The sequence below is a fragment of the Amphiura filiformis genome, chromosome 2 (genome assembly GCF_039555335.1).
Source record: "Amphiura filiformis chromosome 2, Afil_fr2py, whole genome shotgun sequence".
In the NCBI taxonomy this organism is placed as follows: Eukaryota; Metazoa; Echinodermata; class Ophiuroidea; order Amphilepidida; family Amphiuridae; genus Amphiura; species Amphiura filiformis.
The window spans coordinates 43727955-43752323 of NC_092629.1; the positions used below are offsets into that span (position 1 = coordinate 43727955).

The 24369-nt window shown below is 36.5% G+C and overlaps 1 protein-coding gene across 1 annotated transcript in view; it reads left to right on the forward strand.

Annotated features, from left to right (window-relative positions):
• Positions 1–4563: 4563 nt before the first annotated feature.
• LOC140146253 (retinoblastoma-like protein 1) overlaps positions 4564–24369 on the forward strand; it is a 32098-nt gene continuing 12292 nt past the window's right edge. Inside the window, exons 1-10 of the mRNA XM_072168034.1 lie at positions 4564–4801; positions 5055–5188; positions 8314–8514; positions 9691–9755; positions 12633–12758; positions 14072–14232; positions 18011–18075; positions 19269–19461; positions 20785–21033; positions 21686–21906. Coding sequence (XP_072024135.1) covers positions 4661–4801; positions 5055–5188; positions 8314–8514; positions 9691–9755; positions 12633–12758; positions 14072–14232; positions 18011–18075; positions 19269–19461; positions 20785–21033; positions 21686–21906 — 1556 coding nt within the window. The 5' untranslated portion in view covers positions 4564–4660. The remainder of the gene's footprint in view (positions 4802–5054; positions 5189–8313; positions 8515–9690; positions 9756–12632; positions 12759–14071; positions 14233–18010; positions 18076–19268; positions 19462–20784; positions 21034–21685; positions 21907–24369) is intronic.

Here is a 24369-nt window from a genome sequence, read left to right on the forward strand (position 1 = left end):
ATCCCACCTAAAATGTGAAATGAAGCGCGGCCTTAGCGGGGATTTTAAACTGTATTCCATCACCTGTGTTGCACGTAGACAAAAGAGTGATGAACGTAAAACAATACAATATAACATCGATTAAGCGGTTTTAATCCACCCAATTGGACAGTCACAACACCAGTTTGGTGCGGAGGGGACCCAATAATGGCCGAATGAATTCTGACCATCACTTGGCTCGTTGGATTCATCTATAGAAAGAGAGATGGAAATGAACAGAACCTGCTATTATCCCGGGAATAGAGTCTTTTGGGCATTTTGTATATTTTATATACAAAATGCTAATTTATTATAAATTCTCTTATACAATTGTTTTATTCTTTAGCCACCAGATAAGCTTTGTTCCATTAAAATCGTAGGTATGCAAGTGAAGATATAGCCAATTATGTAACCTAGTCTTAAAACCGCTTGGGCCACTTTTGCCTAAGTGTTACAAAAGTGACTGAATAGAGTTGAATGGACCAGTTGGACGGTGCTCTTACCCGGGTGCTCTTATGATAGGTCGATTTAAACAATGGGGTATTCGAAGTGGTAGAAATGATTACATAATAGAATATCTCTTGAGCTTTTGAAAGTCACAACTAAGCACTGGCATAACAATCTCATTTACTAGAAATCGTGGCTGCAGCTCAACACCTTCAGCCCCAATTCACACTGGAAGAGCGTATTTTTATGGTTGTGACATTCGGTAGCACATGGATTCAAGCAGAAACCATAAGATTGTTTATAGCTCATTTTCCAAACTCACGTCTTCCTTCAAGGCACACAATTACATAATAACTATGAGAAGTATGTAAAATTTGTTAACAGAAATGCTGGCAATATAGTGGTTGCCCTAATTCACACTGGAAGAGCGTATTTTTATGGTTGTGACATTCGGTAGCACATGGATTCAAGCAGAAACCATAAGATTGTTTATAGCTCATTTTCTAAACTCACGTCTTCCTTCAAGGCACACAATTACATAATAACTATGAGAAGTATGTAAAATTTGTTAACAGAAATGCTGGCAATAGTGGTTGCCCCAGAACAGCTAGATGCCCAGCTGAACTTTATGTCAAAATTTTATTGTTTTACTTATGGGTGCAAAAACTGTTCTCAGTTTTACCAATGATATCTCAGGGTTATGAGAAATTTCTTTATTTATAAGATAATTTGAAAGAAATTTCATGACTTTATTTATAGATTTTAAAGAAATATCATATTATTATTAAGTTCATGTTAATTATATGACGAAACGCCACTTATAATTCTTTTGTGTCAGTTCTTTGATGTTCAATGCACGATAAGCACAATCTACGCGGTTCAGTCAAACTTGATATACACTAACATGGCAAAAGTGGCCCAACACGTTTTCTGGACGATTTAATTAATCGGACATAACTTTTGAACCAAAGCTAGTAAAGAAACCAACTAAACGTCTTCTTTTAGCCAAGATATTACTGATTCTATTGCATATAACATTTGTGCCCTTACTCTTTTAGTTTTTTCCTGAGAAGTCAAAATGCAATTGTACAAATTTTATTGTTAGGCTACACCCTGTACACTACAGACTTAGTATCGGAATAAGAATACACTTTATTCCGTTATATGGAATAAATATTTTAAACTTCATTATGTTTTATTAAAATGAATAAAGCTCCCTTATATACAAAAGCAAAAGTTCATTTTCGATTTTTGAAATGAATAAAGTTCCTATAAAAGGGAAAAGACCCATTTTCGATTTCTCGAAGTTGGACTAGACACACTGAGATCAGGTCATTTGTGTGTTGTTTCAATTTATCCAAAAAATGAAAGGGGATGTGAACAAGAAAGTTCATTTTGGTATTTTCACACCTTTTGCCAATCCGTTTGGAAAGCTGCTGTCTACTGAAGATATAGCAGACAAATTAAAATCTTCCAAGATACTTCCTATCCATTACTTTGGCATGTCTTTTTCATATATAGTTATCCTAGTGTACAGGCCTAATATCTTCTTTATAGGCTTATAGGTTTTTTTTTTTTTTTAACATACTGAAATTTATTTCATTACATGGAGTCACACGTCACTCAATGTACTTTCTGTCAATCATGTGACTTGACACTTCCTGTCCATCTTTTTTGATAGTTCTCTATTGTGTGTGTATGCATAAGGTCCAACATCTTGTTTATTTAGGGTTTTTTGTTACTTTTTTAACATGTTGACATTTAATTCAGTATAAATTATGGCGCCTATACAAATATACAACAATGAGTCTGTAATGGTATATACAACAAAATGAAAGAGTATAAAAAAAACTGTCGAACGCGGCGCCCCTTCAAAATCACTGGGAAAATTTGGCAAAAATTTGGTTAAAATTTGCAATATTGCGTAACATGCATGGCGTATTTTTTGCCTTTTATTTTTTAAATGTAGACTGTTGATATTGACCTAACGGTTGGTAGTCTAATATTTCAGTAGGTCTATTCATTATTTTATCATATAGGCCTACCCATTTTTTTTTTTTTCGGTTTCAGAGAGTCAATATCTGGGAAAACGAGTTTGAACAATATTTGGGCTTTTGGGGCGACTTTTAACGGCATTCTAAAGCTGCTGTCTACTGCAAATTTTAATTAAAAAATCTTACAAGATACTTCCTGTCCATTACTTTGACATGTCCAGAGTACAGGCCTAATCTTCTTTATGCTTAGGGTTTTTAAATATTTTTTTAACATATTAAAATGTAATTCATTACATGGAGTCACATCACTCAATGTACTTTCTGTCAATCATGTGACTTGACACTTCCTGTCCATCTTTTTTGACAGTTCTCTTTTGTTCTACTATTCATTCATCATTGATCTGCCTGCCCCATCCTGGGGGTATTATGGGTATTATACGGCTATGTTCCCTCGGAAATACCCCCTTTAGTTTCACAGCTCCGAAGACCTCCTAAATTTGACCACAATTTGGGTCCAAAAGACAAGTTTGATAATGTCAGCTTTAAAAGACACCTAAATCGCTCATTTCTCACATTTTTTTTAAAGAAAACCAAAAAAAAGGCCCTTATCTTGACTGTTCATTGCTCCAAAAGCTCCCCTGTTTTATTATATTAAATAAATAAATAAATAAATAAATAAATAAATAAATAAATAAATAAATAAATAAATAAATAAATAAATAAATAAATAAATAAATAAATAAATAAATAAATAAATAAATAGGCCTAAATAAAAAATAAATAAATAAATAAATAAATAAATAAATAAATAAATAAATAAATAAATAAATAAATAAATAAAAAAATATTTTCTGTTAAAAATATATTCTGTTAAAACAGACTTTGTATATGGAAAGAAAAATCCTACAAATGTAAAATTGATGCAGGATACTTTCACGAGTATGAAAGTTTTAATAGGTTTATCACATTAAAAAAAATACTAATAGGCCTAAGCCTAAAATGTTTATTAGATTGTTTGACAATTTTTTTATTATCATGTGTCTTTGATTTTTATTTATTATAAAAAGGCCTGAACAAAGTTTAATTATTTGAAAAATTTAATTTATTCCTACTATTTGTCAACAGTACAATAATACGAAAGCATCGTCACACAAGAAACACACAACCAAGTCAATGAGCCATAGTGACCCATAGGGCCTAAAGTTAACTAAAATATGCCAACTTTATCATGTTTATGTGGGGTGTGCAGGGTGTCAAAACAGAACCACAATTGAGGGGACGAAATGAAGTAAGTTTGATGTGAACGAAATCACGAATGAGACCTGATGAGAATAGGTAAAGAATTCCAGTCAAGTGTAGGCCTACCCTGAAGGAGTTGGAAGCAAGACCTCTCATCGAGCAATAAACACCTCTTTAATAATTTCTGTGTAGGCTAGGCCTAATTGGCGATTCGATGTGAAACAACAATATGATTGGGCCAACAAAAAGTTCAAAAATATAAATCCAGATGAGAAAGTTAATATGGAACTATGATCCTATCTTAGATTGTACAAGAAAATAGACTGAAAGCTGCCAAAAGGCATCCAGGGTCCAAAATTGAACATGGTTTGTTCATGCCAGTCCATGTGATGCCTTGTGATGATCTTGTGACGTGTTTACATTCGGGGCATTTAAATTTTAAACACGTTGAACTACCTGTGTACAAATGGCGCGAAAATAGCACGTGTCCCGGAAATAAAACCTTCGTTTCTATAGCAATGACCTGGCCACACCCGTGGATTTGGTATATCCGGTAACAGGTGATTGGCCAATTGCGCGCCGGTGAAAGCGTGCTCCGCCCACTTGACACATCGCTATTCGTTTATTTACAGAAAGTCTTCCGCCTCTTTGTTTACAAAGTTGAAGTAAACACATTGAAAATTAAATATGTAAACATTTACCTGTTTTAAATCTCAATAATTTATTTAAAATCATGCAATTGAACAATATTCACACCTTTTTGAGTGAAATATCGTGCAAGAATCCATATTTGTTGCAAAACATGTAGATCTAATTATCTTCATTGCGTAGGGATACACTGGTAGTGAGCAAGCCTAAATTCCCGCCATTTTCGGCTTGTAGTGACCCGGGATGCTGAATTATTGGTGATCGACGAATTTATCGAGCGTCTGCAGATTTCATGTGTCGATAATTGGGCAATCATGGCGTCCAAGGAACTGGCAGAAAACCGCCAGAAAAGGGAAAGATTTAATGAATTTTGCTCCATTCTTAATTTAGACGCATCAACTGGTGAAGAAGCTTGGCGTAATTACGAGCGGATCTCAGTAAATTATACACTTGAGGTGAGTATTCAGCCCTCATTGAGGGAATTCACTACGAGTTGCACACTCCCATGTTTTGAATCTGATCATGTTTGCGTTTTGGATCGGTTTAATTGTTCGATGTTGTTTTTACTCACTTCCGCAAACAAACCCTTGCGATCATCAACAATCGTAAGCCATGGTATATCCTCAATACCTCAACAATCTTTCCGATTATAAATTTATCGTATTTATTCACAATATCTCCTTTAATTTTGGTGATTTTTACATGTAGGGCGATGATTTACATTGGTTGGCCTGTGCACTCTACGTAGCATGTCGCGAAAGGGTACTGCCAACAGTCGGAAATGGAACAGTGGAAGGGAACTGTATTTCCCTTACAGTCCTGCTCAGAACCGCAAAACTCAGGTAAGAAAATAACCAAGCATGACCCTTCTTTTTTCTTAAATAATTTGAGATTTTTTTACTGCAGAAATCGATGGAAAAATGAACATGATTTGTTCATGTGATGATCTCGTGACATGTTTACATTCAGGGCATTTAAATTTTAAATGCTTGTTTTGTTGATCGATGGATATGGATCATCACACATGGTACATATTAAATGGGATTGATACTTGAATTGATTATTTGAATTCACATATGTGTACATGTAGACAGCCTAGAGAATTCTGCATCAGGACATGGGACAGTTTGAGTAAGCTTAAAATAAATTTCCAAGTACATCATCTTCGCCGGTCGTCTGGTCTTCATTTTGGGGATTTTATGCTTCCGTCAATTGCAAGCCCGGCTACCAGGGACCCGGGCACTGTAGACACAATACCCGGGACTGTCACCCTGAAATTACCAGAAAGTACGTCCCCGGTACCCGGGACTGTACCCGGGATGTACAATCAGTCGTCCCGGGGCATAGCGGGGATTATTACAATTGCCTTTGGTAATCTCCCCCGCTGTGCCCGGGTCCCTGGTAGCCAGGCTTGCAATTGACGGAAGCATTACTCACGAATTTTGCACACAGTAGTCATGCATTCGATGCTAGAGTCCATTGCTATTGTTTTTCGGTTGGCTCATACTCGTCGGGGAACTTTGAAAACACCCCAGGCCCATATGTTATTCGAGAACTAGCTTCAAATTTGCAGTTGCACGTGATAGTTACGCATTCGATGTTCGAGTGCGTTGCTATAGTTTTTCGGTCGGACAGCGGTGACATTTTTTGCACCGGAGGTTATTTATTCTGTAAATTTTGTGTAATTCTGTGTAATTTTAGCAACATATTTGATGCATTCGTCTGTCGTGATCGGCTGTGTTTACTTCTGAACTTCCATTGCTTTACACGGTGTCATGCTTCAGCAAATCCAACTAGATTTTGAATGCAATGGTCTCTAGCCTAGAATGTGAAGCTATCGGTGAGCAAATTCTTGGCTAGACTATGACTGAGTACATACTTTCTTCAAAATGTGACATGTACACCAAATACAGACCCCGAAATGCTCTACTTTTAGCGGATCTCAACTCCGAAACATTTTAGTGATAATTAAAAATGCGATCCCCAACCCTTTGCTTAGGCCCTTCGCACTTGATTATTAGTTTCCTGTTGAAGATTTTGAAAGAGGGACGAGGTGACTTTTAATTATTAATTATTAATTATCTTTTATTTTCTTTATTTAGTTTGAACTATTACAAGCAACTATTGACTCGTTTTGACTAGAGCGGGCATTTAATTATTTCACAACAATATTTGAGGGTAGAGTTGTACTCTTTGTTCATTCATCATTATTGTTGATATTATTAGAGTCAGAAAATGGCAAGGAGAAGTAGTTGAAAGTTATTTTAAAGGAGAAAATTAGAAATAAAAATAAAATAATTAATTATTTTGAGATTTTCAATTTTGGACGCGGGCGGTAAACAGGAAACTAATAATCAAGTGCGAAGGGCCTTACCTTTGGATGAATTTGTTGAAGTCTCCATGTCGAAAAATGCCCGGTACAAACATAAACTGAGCTCAAAAAGAAACTTATAATTTTTCACAACGTCATATCTTGAAATCCTATCTATCAAATTCTACCAAAATTACACACAGGTTTACTTCAATGTTTCTATCTTAACACATGTCAGTAACCAAACAGTTATCCAACTGACACAACAGCAAAATGCACTGACATGGAACAGCTTCCTGGACCACATTCACAGCCCAGCCCTGTTTCATGAAAAAAGTGTATGAAAAGCAGAAAGCAGCACCGTTTTATCATCAGAGCAAGGATCTTGTGTGCATTCTCACAGATTTTTTTGTGCTGGGTGCTAAATGTTGGGCTGTGAAAGTGGAGGAACTCCAGGGAGCTGTCCCATGACAGTGCATTTTGCTGTTGTGTCAGTTGGACAACTGCTTGGTTACTGACATGTGTTTTGAGTAGAGTATTAAAGTAATCCTGTGTGTAATTTTGGTTCATTTTGATTGACAGTATTTTAAGATGACCTTGTGATTCACAAGTTGTAAAAAATTATAAGTTTCTAAATTCTTTTTGAGCTCAGTTTCTCAGTTTAGAAATGGCCACATGCTTCAGTCCGGTTAATGAATATTTCTTCCGTACTCTTCCTTCACAGTCAGTTTGTGTCGTTCTGATGCTCGTCGATCCTAACAAACATGTGATGGCCACATACAGTCTGGCCTGAGACTTAATTTTATGAATGAACTAATTTAAGTTGAAGTGCAATTATCCAAAATTAAAAACGATTCAAAATTAAATTAAATTACTCAGGGGACGTCACACTCTCCATCTAAGTGAAGCTCACAGGTGAGCAAATTCGTGGCTAGACATCTTGAGCAAGGTGTCTTGCTTCCTCAAGTTTTACTAGAGTTTTTTCGCTTGTGACTCTAGCCTTGAATATGATGCAAATTTGAAGCTAGATACTTCTTGTGTAAGTTGCAGCCCAAAGTCATGCATTTGCGCATGCATCAGAGATGGAGAAATGTATAACTTGGACTTGATTGACGCATGCCATTTTCCAAATTGTTTGGCCGGTCACACGGTCATGGTTGTGTTTACTCAAGAACTCTAGCTTTGAATTTACACACGATAGTTATGCATTCGATGCTAGATGTTGCTATCGTTTTTTCGGTCGATCGGTCAACATTAACATTTTTTGAAACCAATGTTATTTATTCTATTAATGTTGACATTTGAATGAAAGTTATTTTGATGAGTCAACTGTATTTTTGAGTAAAGATTGCCTATTTGAACAGTCCAAAATTTGTTGAATTGCAAATTTAGCAACATTTTTGATGTGATCGGCTGTGTTTACTTCTGAACTTCCATCGCTTTACACGGTGTCATGCTTCAGCGAATAGATTTTGAATGCAATGGTTTCTAGCCTCGAATGTGAAGCTCGTCGGTGTGCAAATTTGTGGCTAGACTTCTCGAACAAGGTTGGGTCTATTAATTCTTCAACATCACTGTCATGGTGCTAATGACGCTTTAAGTGATTTATGCAGAGTTTATTGTATAATTTTATATTCGTTGTATTGTTCTTTTCAGTGTTATTCAGTTTTTCAACAAGATGAAAAAATGGTCCGACATGGCCAACTTGCCACAGCAATTCCGAGACAAAGTAGATCGTCTAGAGAGAAATTTTGCAGTCTCCACGGTCATTTTCAAGAAATACAAACCCATTTTCTTGGATATTTTCAAAAGTGTGACAGATGAGATACCCAAGGTGCCACGTGGACGCAAACAAAGGTAAACTCGACCAACTTTTTGTCAACATGTTTTGCTGTTACAGCTTTTAACTTTTGGCAAACCAAAAAATCTGTGATGCAATGTAAACTTGTCACTAGTTTAATTTCAAAGCTGCCCCCAAAACATCATCTATGTTTATAAGAGTACAGGAGAAGCTTACCAACATTTTAACCCCCCTCCCCCGTAACGAAACTAGTTTAGTTTATAGGACGTTGTTGGCCTTTTGGTTTGTTCTCGAAAAGAACTTAACAGCGATTTTAATAATAGTTTGTTTCAAAGGCACCCACGCATTAGTAAAATTGCCCGTTTTTGCATGTTGTTATTCCTGCTGGAGTAAATTTTGTTTAAAAATCCACCATACAAAAATCTCACATCTGACATCGTCAGACGAAAAAATAGCCTTAAGTTAATTTATCATTATACATTGTATCTGTGGTCTGTGTTGTGCGCGGAACGTAAACACAGAAGTGATAAACAATCACGCTGATTGGCTGGACAGCAGTCTTGACAGCAAGACGGTTGACCCAGTGGTCGTCGGCGCGTAGAATGGGAGGAGACCTCGCCACTTTTACCAGCAGGTACCTGGACCACGGAAGTAATCAAATTATATACAAGTCATAAATCCCAATAAAATTCTTCATCTTGAACACAGTGAAATGGATTTCAACTGGCAATGTCCAATAGGGTGATGGCTGGGCATGGTTTCTGGTTATTACTAATGAGCAAATGCAGGTGGTGAGCACCACAAATTCAGTAAATTTCCGTTGTCAACCGTGTAATTGAATGGGATTATTTTGAAATTTGAAAATGCTTAAAATATCACAATCAAGTAGGCCTATGTTTAAAATAAATAATATCAAGCTAAAACCGTTGGGGTTCGATAATGAACCCCACAAAACTAACCGAGTGTATGGAAAATGCTATATGGCTAAGCTGTTTTGCTGTCTCTCTCCGCTCATCAAGCCGCTCACCGTCTGAGCTCGAGCAAATGTGACCATATGGCAGGCACAAGAAGCTTAGGATGATGGAAAATATGGATCATTCTTTCATGTGCACAAAACCATTTTTGAAGGTTCCCTTTTTTTTAGCAATTCATTCATCAAACTTAATTTGTACCATACCGGTACTGTTTTTGGGTGAATTAAAATCTAAACTTGTTTATTTTATTTTTTCCAGGAGACTCCCTTGCACATGTTCAGATGTTTTCAAGTTTTGTTGGACGCTCTTTGTGTCTGTCAAAGGTAAGTTTCTATATAACCCCATGAAGAACTACCTGCCGATTGGTCAAAAAGAAGTTTTCATTATCAATTGGACCAATCAGCAACATTGTTAGAATAATTTCACCATACAAAAAATTGGGGTGAATTATTTGCAAAGCTCCATTCTGATTGGTGATTGAAGTGAAAATATTATGTAATTGACCAATCAGAGGCAATGTTAGATCGGCAGGTACAGTGCTCAGGGGGTTAAATCTAGCCAAACTTTGATCCTGCAAATCTGGTGGATGGTGATCCCATAAAATTGGTAGATCCTTCATGTCAGTGTCCGAAATAAGGAAAATATGGAGGTTGTCCCGAGGACAACTAAAGCATGAATTCTGCTTGTCCTCAAAATATTTTGGTTGTCCCCAAAATATAAATGTCATGTTTTTGAGTACAAAGAATCCAAATAAAGGTTGTCCAGGGGATAAGTACATAGCTCAATTTGGTTGTCCCCAGTGATTTTTGGACAAGAGGACAAGAGGATAAGCACTTATTTCGAACACTGCTTCATGTAATTATTTTGCCTAAGCTAATCCTAAGCCTAACCCTAATCCTAACCCTAAACTAACCTTAACATTAACCCTAACCCTAATTTTGTGTATAATTACATGGAGTACCCATAAAGTTACATCCAGCACACAAAATAGACAGTGGTGATTCCCCCTCCCCCCATGCCAAAATTATATTAAGGGGCGATTTTTAGCTTCTAAAATGAAACTATTTGCAGGCTTGTTGCTCGAAGTAAATGGGGATTCTCAGGCCTTGTCCTTTGAGGCGAGCGAGAGTGATCACTCGCCTAAAATGAAGCTGAGGAGAGTTTTTTATCACTCGCCTACATTTGGTGTAATAATAAAATCATTCGCCTACAGTTCACTTGACACATGTTGAGGAGAGTGATGAAGCTATGTTGCAATTTGCAAACGATGGAGCAAGGTAATGATTTGTTTTAAAGGCCTATTCAGTAATCCCAGCGAAGGTGTACAAAAATTAAAATTGTTTTATATGGCTGCATTTTGTATTTTCCGTGTGTGCAAGAAGTATTATCGCATCATGCACTCAGACAAAACTACTATCTGACCACCAACGTCTGTGTGCGAAGTGAAGCCGGCACTGCAACTATTTTTGCAAGGACGCAAATATCTTTCTTTTCAGACATATGTACACGTTGAGGGCTTCTATTTCTCCAGCTATTTTACCAAAATCACCATTTTCTTCCCCTACTTATTTACTTTGTAAAAATATATACTTCATTGATAGTTAATTTATTGTTTATTGATATTCTACGATACTTATATTTGAATTGGCAACATATATAGTTGTATATGATACAGCAGTATTGATTTATTTTGCCATGGTTATTAGAATTGCATTTCTGACAACTCGTCAGATTTTCTGATTAGCGGGTCTTCTGGTTAGCAGGTCATTTTAAATGAAAACAAGTCTGTTATTCAGAATTCTGAATAGCGGATCTTCTGGGTGATGGTTTTTCTGAATGGTGGGTCTTCTGAGTGACGGTTGCCTCCCACATGGGCGAGGCCTCGAGTAACAAATAAATATTAAATTAAAATCATTTTCATGCATGTGTAATGACTAATGACTCTACTATTGAAAAACATCATTTTGTTATTCTTGGCCCACTTTTTCTTGTTTTTTGTTTGCCGCTATTTGGCCACTTTACAACTAAAAAAACTAAAGGCACAACGGCAGGGCATAGGTCTATGTGTTAGGATGGCTTTCACATACTTAAGCACATGGGGTTGAGAGCGGAAATTATTTTGGCATAAAGGAAAGCCAAAATATAATAGAAACATTGCAGCAGATTTTTGGTTTAACCTTTTTTTTTTTTAAATGATGTAACATTTTGTGACTTTTGGTTTAGTTTGAAATGTGTGTATGCTTTGCCATGAATTCAGGAATACTGTATCTCAATCATTTTCATAAAGTTTTTTTTTCAAATTGTTACTGCCAAATTCTTGTTGCTATGGTATCAGACAGATAATCAAGTGTAAAGTTCATTTATCATGGTCTTTTTTTTCTAATCACACTTGATCTCCCTTATAGTATTTTGTGTCTGCGGTAAAATTTTGTACCTGTATATTTATTTAAATGAATATGTAAGCAACAAGATCGAAACTAAATGGTGAGAATAGTTTCATTATATTTTTTTTGATGTCATGAAATATTAAATATGATTGCCAAACTTTTGAAAATGTCAATTTAATACACTAGGTAAAACTTAAGTGAAAATTTCATGGCTTGAAAAATACTGTTGCCTTAGGTCAGTGATCCGTTGTTTGATTGTAGACTCTATTCATATGCAAATGATGTTTGTGACTCTTGGACTGGGATAGCGTGTTGGGACATGCTGGTATATGACTGGAACATTTAGTTCATACCCAGCATAAAAAGTCTGTATAATTGATCATGTTTCGGATAAGTTCATGTATGAAGTTATTAGATAAGAGAATATAAGTGAAATAATTTAATTTAATAAAGATCCTGCTAGATGAGTTGGAAAAATTAACCTTTTTTATTTGTTTGTTGCACAAAATAGTTACATGTCCTGAAAGTGGATCCATACTAGTTTCAGGTCTGACCCATAGAAGTTGAATGTCACAGATTAACTGTTAACTTTTCCTTCTTGGTATAAATTTTTTCGTTCGAGCAACAACAGGAACAAGTAAAGATTAGTATGCAAGTATTTAAAACTTTTTATTATTTGAAACTTTTTATTGTTTAAAACTTTTTATTATTTGAAACTTTTGTGTGTCTTGTTGCGTAAAATTGCATTAAAAAAAGATACCGCCAAAATAAATTAATATCTATTTTCTTTATATCTTTCCTTATTCCATGCAGGTAATTTTCCAGCAATCAGTGATGATCTGGTGAATTCCTACCATTTACTGCTGTGTTGTCTGGATTTAGTCTTTGCAAATGCGATACTTGCCAACAAAAAAGATCTACTCAATTTCAACTTTCCAGGTAAGCTTGAAACGTCGCTTGGAAATATTATAACATAGAATTCCGTCTACAAGCATGATATTTTTTTGACGTAAGAGACGAAAGGCTGACATCCATTGTTTTGGAGTTTGAGCAACTATATATTACTGATACTGTCATATAGCAGCTGATTGTGAGACCAATCTATTTTTTTTTGTGGAGTTTGTCTGCCTTTCAAATTTCATCTTTTCCATTAAAAAAACCTCCCTGAGAATTTTACGGTAGAGGATTTGGAAAAAGTTTTGTCAGTGACTTGATAGTTTTGTAAAAAAAAAGGAAAATTTAAGGGTTTTAATTTTGTTTCCACAAATTGTATTCAAATTAGATTGTCTATACACATGAACTCAACCACGACAGTTGACTATAACTCAACAAACAAGTTGATAGATTAGGTTAAAGAAAAAAGTGTGGGTTTTAGTCTAAATTTTTTCCACAAATTGTATTCAAATGAGATTCACACATGAACTCATCAACTTGTTGACTATATATCGGCAAACAAAATGGTAGATTTGGGTGAAAAACAAAAGGTTTGTCGTAGCTTTCTTTGGCCTAAAATCCATAAGCGCTATTCAGGGTTTTTTTTAGTTGAAAATGGGTTTTTGGGTTAATGTAAAATGAAGGCCCATCAAATATAATGATCTTCTGTTGCATAAATGTTGATTAAAAATGTATTTTAAAGCAACATAATCTCAGGCAAGAGAATTTTCAGGTTTAAGCCTGAATTCGGCTTTTTTGTGGTCCAAATTTCTTTTAATTTCAGCCTGTTTTTGGCCTTTTTACTAGCCTAAATTCATACGCTTTTTCAGGCTTTTTCAAACTTTCAGGTTTTTTCATGGATGATCATTCTGATGCCTATAATCTTCAATTCAGTTATAATCTATTGGTAACGCCATTCCCCGGGGGGGTACTCAAGTTTGGTTTTGGTAGGGACGTGCCGCTGAGATTTTGGAAGTAGACCCATAAATATACCAATTTTTCAAGAAATTTGGACCCATTGATATACCAAAAGTCAAAATTTTTGGCCGAATTTACCCAAAATTGTCTTAGTTTTTACAAATTTTCCCAAAATTTTGGGAAAATTTTGGCTAGATTAAGGAAAATTTGGGCTGTTTTCCGAAAAAATTGAGAAAATTACCAAAATAGGCTTTGACAAAAAGAGGTCATTGATATACCAGAAGGCTGAAAATGCTACCCATGTTTTGTGCACGCCCCTCGTATGGTCATTTGTACTGAGTACCCCGGCGCCATTCATTACATTAATTCAATGTTTATATTTTGTCTGTACTAAATTACAGGTCTTCCCGAAAACTTCACCAGTCGTGATTATCGTGTCCCCCACGAGGCTCCGTGCTCCATAGAGAAACTGTGTGAATTACATGATGGCCTGGTCATAGAAGCCAAGGGAATCAAACAGCACTGGTGGAAACCACATGTCAAGAAATTATTTGAAAGAAAGGTAAGGAAAATGCCATGTAACTCAGGCATCGAACAACTGGGTGTGAAAAACCTCGTATGTCCTATTTTATGTATCTTACTATAAATGGGGGAATGTTGTATGTTTGTGTGTATGTATGGGAACGAACCAGCGCCGTCAGTTTCGATCCACATGTCGCCAAATTCATACGGGAGATCGAGGAATATACGGGGATGTGTTTAAAAGTTATTTGGTTGAAAACGGTCAAGAATTGGCCTCAAAATCAGTAAAAAAATAAGTTTTTCGGGCAAATTTGTTTACAGGCTGTACCAACCAACGCGCCGTACCAACCAACGCGCCCACTTGTCTAGCGGAAAATCGCGCTGTAGGTAGCCGAGCCGGCGTACACGCCACTTGACGCGCATAGCCAACTTGCGTACGGGGTTATGGTTTATGGTACGGGACATGGGATACGGGATTAGGCCTACGAAGACTATAAATATCGTAAGGGTACGGGAGGAGGAAGGAAGCAAAAATAATTAAGGAAGAACTATAAAATAATGGATAAATAAATAAATAACATGAAAACGGAAATTCACAAGCTAAGCAGCAAATAAAAAAATTCTAAAAGGGAAAAAAAAGATTAAATAAAAAAATGGGAACGGGGTTAAATACATGTAAATAAATAACATGGAAACAGAAAATTACAAGCTAAGCAGCAAATATATTTAAAAAAAAGGGGGTGGAATAGGCCCATGTAGAAGAAACTGAAAAGAAAGAAAGAAGCTAAAAAGGAAATGCAAGAAGACACAGGTCTAGAAAAATGAAATTTACTTAAAGGCATATATTGGAATGTCATCTTTTTTAACATTCCTGTAACTTTTAGCATGTGACAGTATATGTACTATGATACTGGGCTATTCCAGATCAAATTCACACTCCCCCTGTGGAAGATTTTGGCAATATCTTCCACAGGGGAGGTATGTATTTCAAATGTAATGAACACATTAGGCAGCTCCATTTGAATTTCATACACCCACTGAGAGAGATTCAATCAGAATTTTCCACAGAGGGAGGTTGAGTTACAATGGAACTGCCGTATGTCATTCCATTTGAAATTTATACTGGAAGATATTTCCAAAATCTTCTACAGGGGTAGTGTGGATTTAAATGGAATAGCCTAAAATGCAGTGCCATCTTTTACCTAATATTTTGCCAACATAATTAGGGATTATTTTGCTTTGTTTAGTGGTGTACAGTGGTCAATCACGCTGGCGACTGCCATCTTGAATTTTAGCGAAAGTATTTCTAGATAGTACCTTACTGCCTTTTTTCTCAATATTTGTAATTTCTCTAAAATCATGAAATGCCCATGTAATTTCCTAGGACCCCCCTTATGACCAATTGGAAGACATGAGCGAAGAAGTTTATATTTATTGTACAAAATGCACAATTTAGAAAACTTTGCAGGCATGGATTGAAATTTTTTATGCCCACAAATATTTCTCTCTTGTTTGAAACTTAAGTATCAATTGTTTAGAATTTATGCTTTCAAATAGGTAGAGATTAGCACTGGCTTCTGTGCTGTACTCTGATACCTGTATGATGATTTTCCAACTGTAGGATAGTAGCTGATAGTTCAGCACTGGTAGTTCCACAAGAGGGGCTATCAGATCTCAAAGCAGCCAAGTAGCCCTTTCCTTAGGCAAGGCCTACCTGCTGATCAGTGATGACAGATTCAATTTACACTGTGTATTGCATGGTCTGTTGTCAAAATATGTATGGGAAATTTTTTCAAAAAGCTTAACTTAATTTAAACACATGCGCAGTGAAATGTGCACTCCACAAACTATCTTCATTAAGTTTACATTGGGAGAAGAATTTTAGAAGTATTGAGATCTTTGGTGAAATTTAATTTGCATGTATGGAAATGTGATAGAGAAATTACGATATCCAGTAGTCAGAGACAAGGAGAATAAGTTATGGGTATAATTGAACAACAATTCAATAGCATAGCCGAGATTTTTGCTAGAGGGGTTAGCCTGTGTAGGACGGGGGCCCAAATCCACCAAAAAGGGGTGGTATGGGGGTCGTGGTGCCAAGTAAAAAGAAGATTTCACAAAGGGACCACCCCGGGGGACCACTTTTCATGCTAACTTGAGCTGTTCAAAATATCCAACAAAAGTACATTCTTAGATGAAGTAAGATGAAGTAGAAAATTCTGCACTTCTTCCTTGCAAAAACATCCTGTCATGTAGGCCTACAGGCCTGTTTGTGTACGGTAGATGTTACGCACTTTTTTGAGGGGGCAAAGAAATGAAAGAATCATTAATTATTGTTTGCCTTACAAGAAGGGTGGTCCCAATTTACAAAAAGTCGCTGTCAATAAAATTGCACCCCCCCATTTTGTCAACAAAAATTCTATGACCCCCCCCCCACCACTGATACACCTTGCCCCCTAAACAGGCTAAAATTGTATTGAAATCAGTCTTTTTCAATAAAATAAACATACTATCTGTGGTCACACTATATGTGGTCATCTTGTGACTCTACATTTTGGTCATTAAAAATGTTATGACACCCCCCCAATTTTTCTTTTCAAAATTTATAACCCCATGACCTCCCTAAAATGATAGCCCTTTAAGCTCCTTAAAATATTGTCATCCAAAATCACCATCCTTGGATCTACGAGTAATGATAAGATAAATCTCATGGAATTGCGCCTTACTGGATTCCCCCCTCTTTCTCTCCTTTTCTCTCTCCCGCTCATCCCCCTCTATCTTTTCATCTCTCTCCCACATTTTTCTTGTTTGTTCCTGTACTGGCAGGTGGAGGGGGATATGCATTTTTGCCCGAGCCCCCGGAAGCTATGCCATTGTTCCACTTCCATTTTATTTCATTTGATAAAAGATGGCCATGCATGACGTAGTCTATAACGGTAGAGAAATCAAAGCTAATTAAAACAAAACTATACACTAGGCCTACTGCATTCAAATGGAAAGTCATACCAGATAATCAGAAACCTATAATATTTTCTATTTATATATATTCTATTGCATCACCATTTAAAGGTGTATTTCGTGATCCTAGGATCCTCTTTTTAAGACATTTTTCATTAGATATCCACCAAAAAAACTCATTCCCAAAATTGCAGTTGTTGTGCTTGCAAGTTGTGCACGATTATTGCAAAAAATTTAATCTACAAGAAATTTTTGTACATAAACATTATGTAGCCAGGGGTTTCCAGTGGTATAAAAATATCAATTTTTTTGGAGATATAAAGTTAGGAAATGAGGCTGTGGATCACGAAATGACAATGTGGATCACTTTATAATATAGGCTACTGGTCAGACAATAGAGAGACCAGTGTGTGTTTGTGATTTTTGATAGATCTTTTTTGAATGATCAAAAGCTATTTCACCATTAAATAACATGAACTTTAAAACACATAATTTTTCCAACACTGAAAGCATATTATCTTGGTACTGAAAGTGGTTAGAAACTTTATGGGTATAGCCTATGGTGTATTGTATTAATTAATGTTGCATACCAATCACAGTAGGTGATTTCCAGGCTCATGATATTTGGGTATGTGATAAGTGATTGACAAATTGCTTGATGGGGAGTGTAAATCCTGCTGTTCTGAGGGGTAATAAAATGAACAGTGGAATATACTAGTTCCTCGCATTACGCTGGGTGCTCCCTTCGGTCGCTATTCGAGAGGCGTCGCGGTTTGTGGAACGGGGCTAGTTCTAGTAGAGATTAATGTTGCAAGCGTACAATGATTGTTTACGTAAGTATGATTTGTTTATATTTGCAGACCATAAGAGGCACCATTGAAAAGTTGAGTGGACTTCTTGATGTGCAGAATTTTGAAGTCAATAGGTAACTATAACCTTGTATTGAAATTCAACATAACTGCTCAGTGCCAGAAGTGGGTAAGTGCAATAGCTGCCCTGTTAACCTTTGGCAATTTACACATAATATATTGTTCTTGTCTACACATGGCAGCTATTGCACTTACCCACTTTTGGCACTGAGAAGTCAAATTATTTATGGTGTGCCAGTTTTGGAAATGCAACAAAGTAGGTGATGGCAAACAAGGATACAATACAAATCAAGGTTAAAAAATGAATACAAAGGAATCCTTGATTATGTAAAAAATGGAAAGAATGAGCAAGATATAATGTGGTAAACCAGACAGGGTCAAGTACATGTAAGGATAATTAGGATATTAACACTCTCCAAGCAGGTGACCATATTTGGAATCAGCATGACAAATGCATTAAAATGAGGTCAAGCAAGCCTTGTAATTGGTTCAGTGGTTCTTAACTATCTTCACACGGGTATCGACTGTAGACGACAAGTTCCAATTTTGTTCTAAAAATTCCCAAAATTTCCTAACTGACCATATTTGGAATCGGCGTGAAAAATGCATTAAAATGAGTACAAACAAGCCTAGTATTGGTTCAGTTGTTCTTAAGATAGCTCTTGATATTTTGAGAAAATATTTCAAAACCTTGACTTTTTTATGTTAAAGCCTATTGCCAACACGCAGAGCATTAAAAATACAAAATGTTGAGGAAATAAGGATTCAGAATTGTAGCAAGTCATGACTTGTGACTCAAGGTCAAATGAGGCGACTGACTCGAGTGATATTCAGCTGACTTGATCCCATCGACTTTGTACAGTGACTTGACTTGATGTACTAAATGACTTGAGCTAAATTTTTGTGACTCGTTACAACTATGTAAACAAGTAGGTCGACTCAAATATTTATCCGATAAGGAGATCTGTAATCACATAGTGTTGTCCGCTTTTGCGTTTTCTACTTTGGCTGTTGTACTTATTTCATGTAATTTTTATAGCAATACATGTATGTTTGACGTAATAAAATTCAAGAATAACCCACAATTGTTGGTAGCCAAAACTTACCATTTTATAATGTGCAAAATATATGTTATCTGAACCTATCAAAGAAATTGATAAACTTGTCATGATGCAAAAATAATCCATGTAAAAATGAAATATTTTGGTCAAAATTTGACAAAATTCTTGTTCCGTTTTTTGCATAACAGCAAGAGTATCAATTATGACTATGAGGAGTATGTGTTGACGAGGGGAGACTTCGATGAGCGCATCTTTTTAGGTCAAGATGCTGATGAAGAGATCGGAACTCCGCATAAATTAGAAAACATCGCCTTGGACGCCGGATCCATCACAGACAAGATGCAAGCAAAGAGGAATACATTACAGCAGGAGCTAAACAAGGTATGCTGGTCTATAACTTATTAATATTGCTAGTGGGTATCCCGCCAGTTGAGTGAACAGAATGGAGTAGTCGGAGAAGTAACTGACAATGGCGCACCATCCTTCAAGAGCAGAGTGCATAAGCATCTTATTTCATGTGTCTTAACCCTTTCACTCTAAGCTGCTGTGAACCAATGTGGTTGTCTTTTATAGTGCCTTCTTGGCACTATAGGTTCTTGACTTGTGTCACTCCTCATGTGCTATAGACCACTTGGCATGTGACGTCATTGCCCGGCAGTATGTGCGCGCATTATGGCAATTTCCATTGTTCTTTGCCCTGCAGTGTGCGTACGCATCGTAGTTTGCTAAGGGCACGTGCATTTTAAATCGCCCGCCACATTTCATACTACAAGAAAGCCATTGAACAGTGTAGCGGCTCGTTCAGGCATATCGATAGACGAGTCCCTCGCCTTTGTTGATAAACAGTGATGTCAAGTGGTCTATAATGACACAAGTTCACTCTAGCAATTTATAAAAAAAAAGAAGCGGTTAGTAAACGTGGAGATGCTAATCATGTTTAGCTTCTGTCATGTTAACACTTGTATTTATTCTACCTGACATGTCTATCAGTGTGCTTATACTGAGTATCTTGCATCACTTTTATTTTACTGCTAACCTTTTACTTGGTAGAAGAAACGTATATGTATAGCTCCTTTCATTACGTTTATTCTCTTAATTTATGGGTTCCAAAATATTTTGTAAACATCTGAAAATGTTCTAGTTATGTTTTTCAAACACAATGTGTAACTAATTACTGAACATTTTGTGTTTATTACTGAACATTTTGTGTTTATTACTGAACATTTTGTGTTTATTACTGAACATTTTGTGTTTATTACTGAACATTTTGTGTTTATAACTGAACATTTTGTGTTTATTACTGAACATTTTGTGTTTATAACTGAACATTTTGTGTTTATTACTGAACATTTTGTAATCTGATATTTGTTATTAAAACATACGCGATGTTCATATCAAGATGAGAAAGTTTTCTAATTTTAAAGTTGCATAATAGTGTGGTCTTGGAGGAGTAGTCACACAAAACTTTTTCGGACCACCTTTTATTTATCTAGATACCATGAAGGATAAAATTATTACTGATGTTATTGTTTACATTTAAGTTTAAACTTACCAAACAAATAGATTATAATATTTGTAATATCAGACTTGCTGCTTGACCTCGCGTAGTCATAGTCGCGCGGGTTACGAGTCCACGCCAGGACTCCCCAATCATGCGCGCAAAACCATTTATTCCCGGTATTATCTTTTCTCCCAATTCTGCAGCCTAAGAGCCTAGCCCCTTCCACACCACTTACCAACAGGAGATACCTCAAAGAAAAGGACCCAAGTGTCACTCCAGTTTCCACAGCAACGCAGACAGTAAGTCGACTGCAGGCGTTACTGACCGGACGCAAGATGGGTCCGAGCGAGGAGCTATTGGTCATCTTTGGGGAGTGTAAGGAGAATCCGGTGGAGTCAATTTCTAAGCGAGTCAAGGAGATGGGAGAGGTGTTTGTGCAGAAATATACACAGGTGAGCAAGGGGTATATTTTGCATAATGATAATCGCTTTTGCATAAACACAGAAGTGGAGTTTGAATTGGCTGATTGAATTACACCATGAAAAGCTATGAAACATTGACACCTCATTCGCTAACAAGATGTGTAATATTGCGTGATCTTACTCAGGATTTGCTCTGAGCCGTGTTTCTGCATCCTGAACGCACTAAAGAACACTTTAGGCATTAATTTTGCCTAAGTGACAAGTAGTTAAAAAGTCCATGTAGACGTAACAATATTTACCAATGTAGGACTATGACTAACTATTGTCAATACAATATTTACCAATGTAGGACTATGACTAACTATTGTCAATACAAATCTTGTGATCATGGCTGGGTGCATTGTGAATGTGATTATGTGACTATACCATGTCCTTCCTCTATACATGTGATATGCAAACGTCAGAAGATGTATGCAGAATTTTTTGCAATTTTGGGATTTTGGGGAAATTGTGTGAGTTTTTTTATTTTGTGGATTTGAGTAATGTAACTTTATTTAAAAACTGTGTTTTCGTGTGTTGTTATTTTAGCGCTTGACGTCCACTCGCGAAATTCGTGAAAATCAAACCCTTGCGAAAAATAACAGTATAGTATTTTAATTGGTCTCTTGTTTGAATATTCCAGCCCTCTGGTGATGAGTCGGGTTCACATGTGGATTTTGCTAAGCGAAGACTTACATTAGCAGCTAGCCTGTATTACAAGTGTATGGAGAGTATTATGAAGTCCGAGAAGAAGAGAAAACAAGGAAAAGTGGACTTGGCCTGCCTTCTGGACCATGACATGTTTCACAAATCACTCTTTGCTTGTTGTTTGGAGGTCATCATATTTGCCTATAACTCACAAAGGTAAGAATTTGGACCAATGATTATTCCTCTGGTTATTGCGACACAAATACACTACAAGATTCCTTTTGTAGCCGCCTGCACATTTACACAATCGCCCAGGTACCTGACTGGTACACACAGAGTACCTTCGCAGTACATGTACCAATGCTGTTACTGCACAGGATCCACCAGCAGTGGTACTGCACTGGCACTAACTACACAGATACTCAGCTGGTACTGCATAGTACCAGCCAATGTGTACCTGTACAAGCGGCCCCAATAGGAATGTTGTAGTGTAGTTTTGTGCATCTGCTATGTAAATGTAAATCGGACATTTGGGTGTTTTTATAATAGCACTAATACTAAGAGATTGTGTCGGGCTATGCGACAAATCCAATTTCACATACCTTTGGGCATGGTTCTCTGTCTAATACTTTCGAAGAAGAATAATTAACAGTGGTAAATTGATCAGCTTAATATCTTCATTCATCCTGTAAACATCCTGGATGCTACTTGCTATTCCATAGCTTGGTAGTATATATTACAATGCAGGTATAGTAATCTATGTAAACGATACCGCTTGTTTGACTGCTTATCAATTCATGCTGTGCAAACCTCATTGTTTACATACATTGGAAAAATCATCTGTTGTTGCATCGTGTCATCAAAATCAGATGTGCCAGAGCTTACAAACTTTTTGTTGTCAACAAGTATTTGATATAAAAGTAGCTACTTGTGTCGGAGTAACCTGCTCGGAAATATTTGTCACCTGCTCCCACAAAATGAGCGTAAAGTTGCCTCTGGCCGCTAAGTTTGATGTTATTTTGGTTGATGCACACATGTACAAGCCAGAAGTATGTCCTTTGTGAATGCCATATTGTGCATGTTGTGCCCCATTCACAAAGGACATATTACTGGCATACAGAATGCCACATTCATAAAGACATACTTTTGGCATGTACATGTGCGCATCAAAAAAAAAGAACATAATCTTCCACCCAGAGAGTGTTCATTTCAAATAGGGTTACATTTACCTTATGGGTAAAATCGACACCCCCTGTATGGGGATTGAGGTCATGCTTTCCAAGGGGTGTATGGATTTTATTTTTAGATTGTAGGACAAAAACCACCAAGGCCAAAAAAAAAAAGTTTATCTCAGAAACAGAAAGCTATGTGCGATGCATTTAAAAAAATATATTTTGGGAAAAAATTATGTGCTATGTGGTTGTTTTTTGTTGACAATTTAAAAAAAAAGGGATCATGTAGGGCTATGTGGCAAATCCAATTTCACATACCTCTGCGCGCGGTTCTCTGTCTAATACTGCCTAAGGCTTAAATAATTAACGGTGGTAAATGGATCAGCTTAATATCTTCATTCATCCTGTAAACATCCTGGATGCTGCTTGCTATTCCATAGCTTGGTAGTATATATTATAATACAGGTATAGTAATCGATGTAAACGATACCGCTTGTTTGACTGCTTATCAATTCATGCTGTGCAAACCTCATTGCTTACATACATTGTAAAAGTCATCTGTTGTTGCATCATTTCATCAAAATCAGATGCACCAGAGCTTGCAAACTTTTGTTGTCAACAAGTATTTGATAAAAGTAGCTTACTTGTGTGGGAGTAACCTTACTTCTCGTAAACATATGAGACCTGCTCCCACAAAATGAGCGTAAAGTTGCATTTTGGTAATTTTCGAGACCTCTGGCCGCTGAGTTTATGTTTTTTTGGTTGATGCACACATGTACAAGCCAGGAGTATGTCGTTTGTGAATGCCATATTGTGCATGTTGTGCCCCATTCACAAAGGACATATTACTGGCATACAGAATGCCACATTAACAAAGACAAACTTTTGGCATGTAAAGGTGCGCATCAAAAAAAGAACATCAATTCAGCAGCCAGGGGTCTCGAAACGACTAGTAGTTAATGGGAGAGAAATCAACACCCCCCCTGTGGAAGACATGACCTTAATCTTACACTCAGTGAGTGTTCATTTCAAATAGGTTTCCCGTATGAGTGACTCCATTTGAAATATACACCCCCTGTTTGGGAGATTAAGGTCATGCTTTCCACAGGGGGTGTGTGGATTTTATTTTTGAGATTGTATTTGTAGGAAAAAAACATCAAGAAACAAAACATTTATTTTGGGAAAAAGCTATGTACTGCCATGTGGTTGTTTTTCTTTGACAATTAAAAAAGGTATCGTGTAGGGCTATGTGAGTGACAAATCCAATTTCACATACCTCTGCGCGCGGTTCTCTGTCTAATACTGCCTAAGACTTAAATAATTAACAGTGGTAAATGGATCAGCTTAATATCTTCATTCATCCTGTAAACATCCTGGATGCTGCTTGCTATTCCATAGCTTGGTAGTATATATTATAATGCAGGTATAGTAATCGATGTAAACGATACCGCTTGTTTGACTGCTTATCAATTCATGCTGTGCAAACCTCATTGCTTACATACATTGT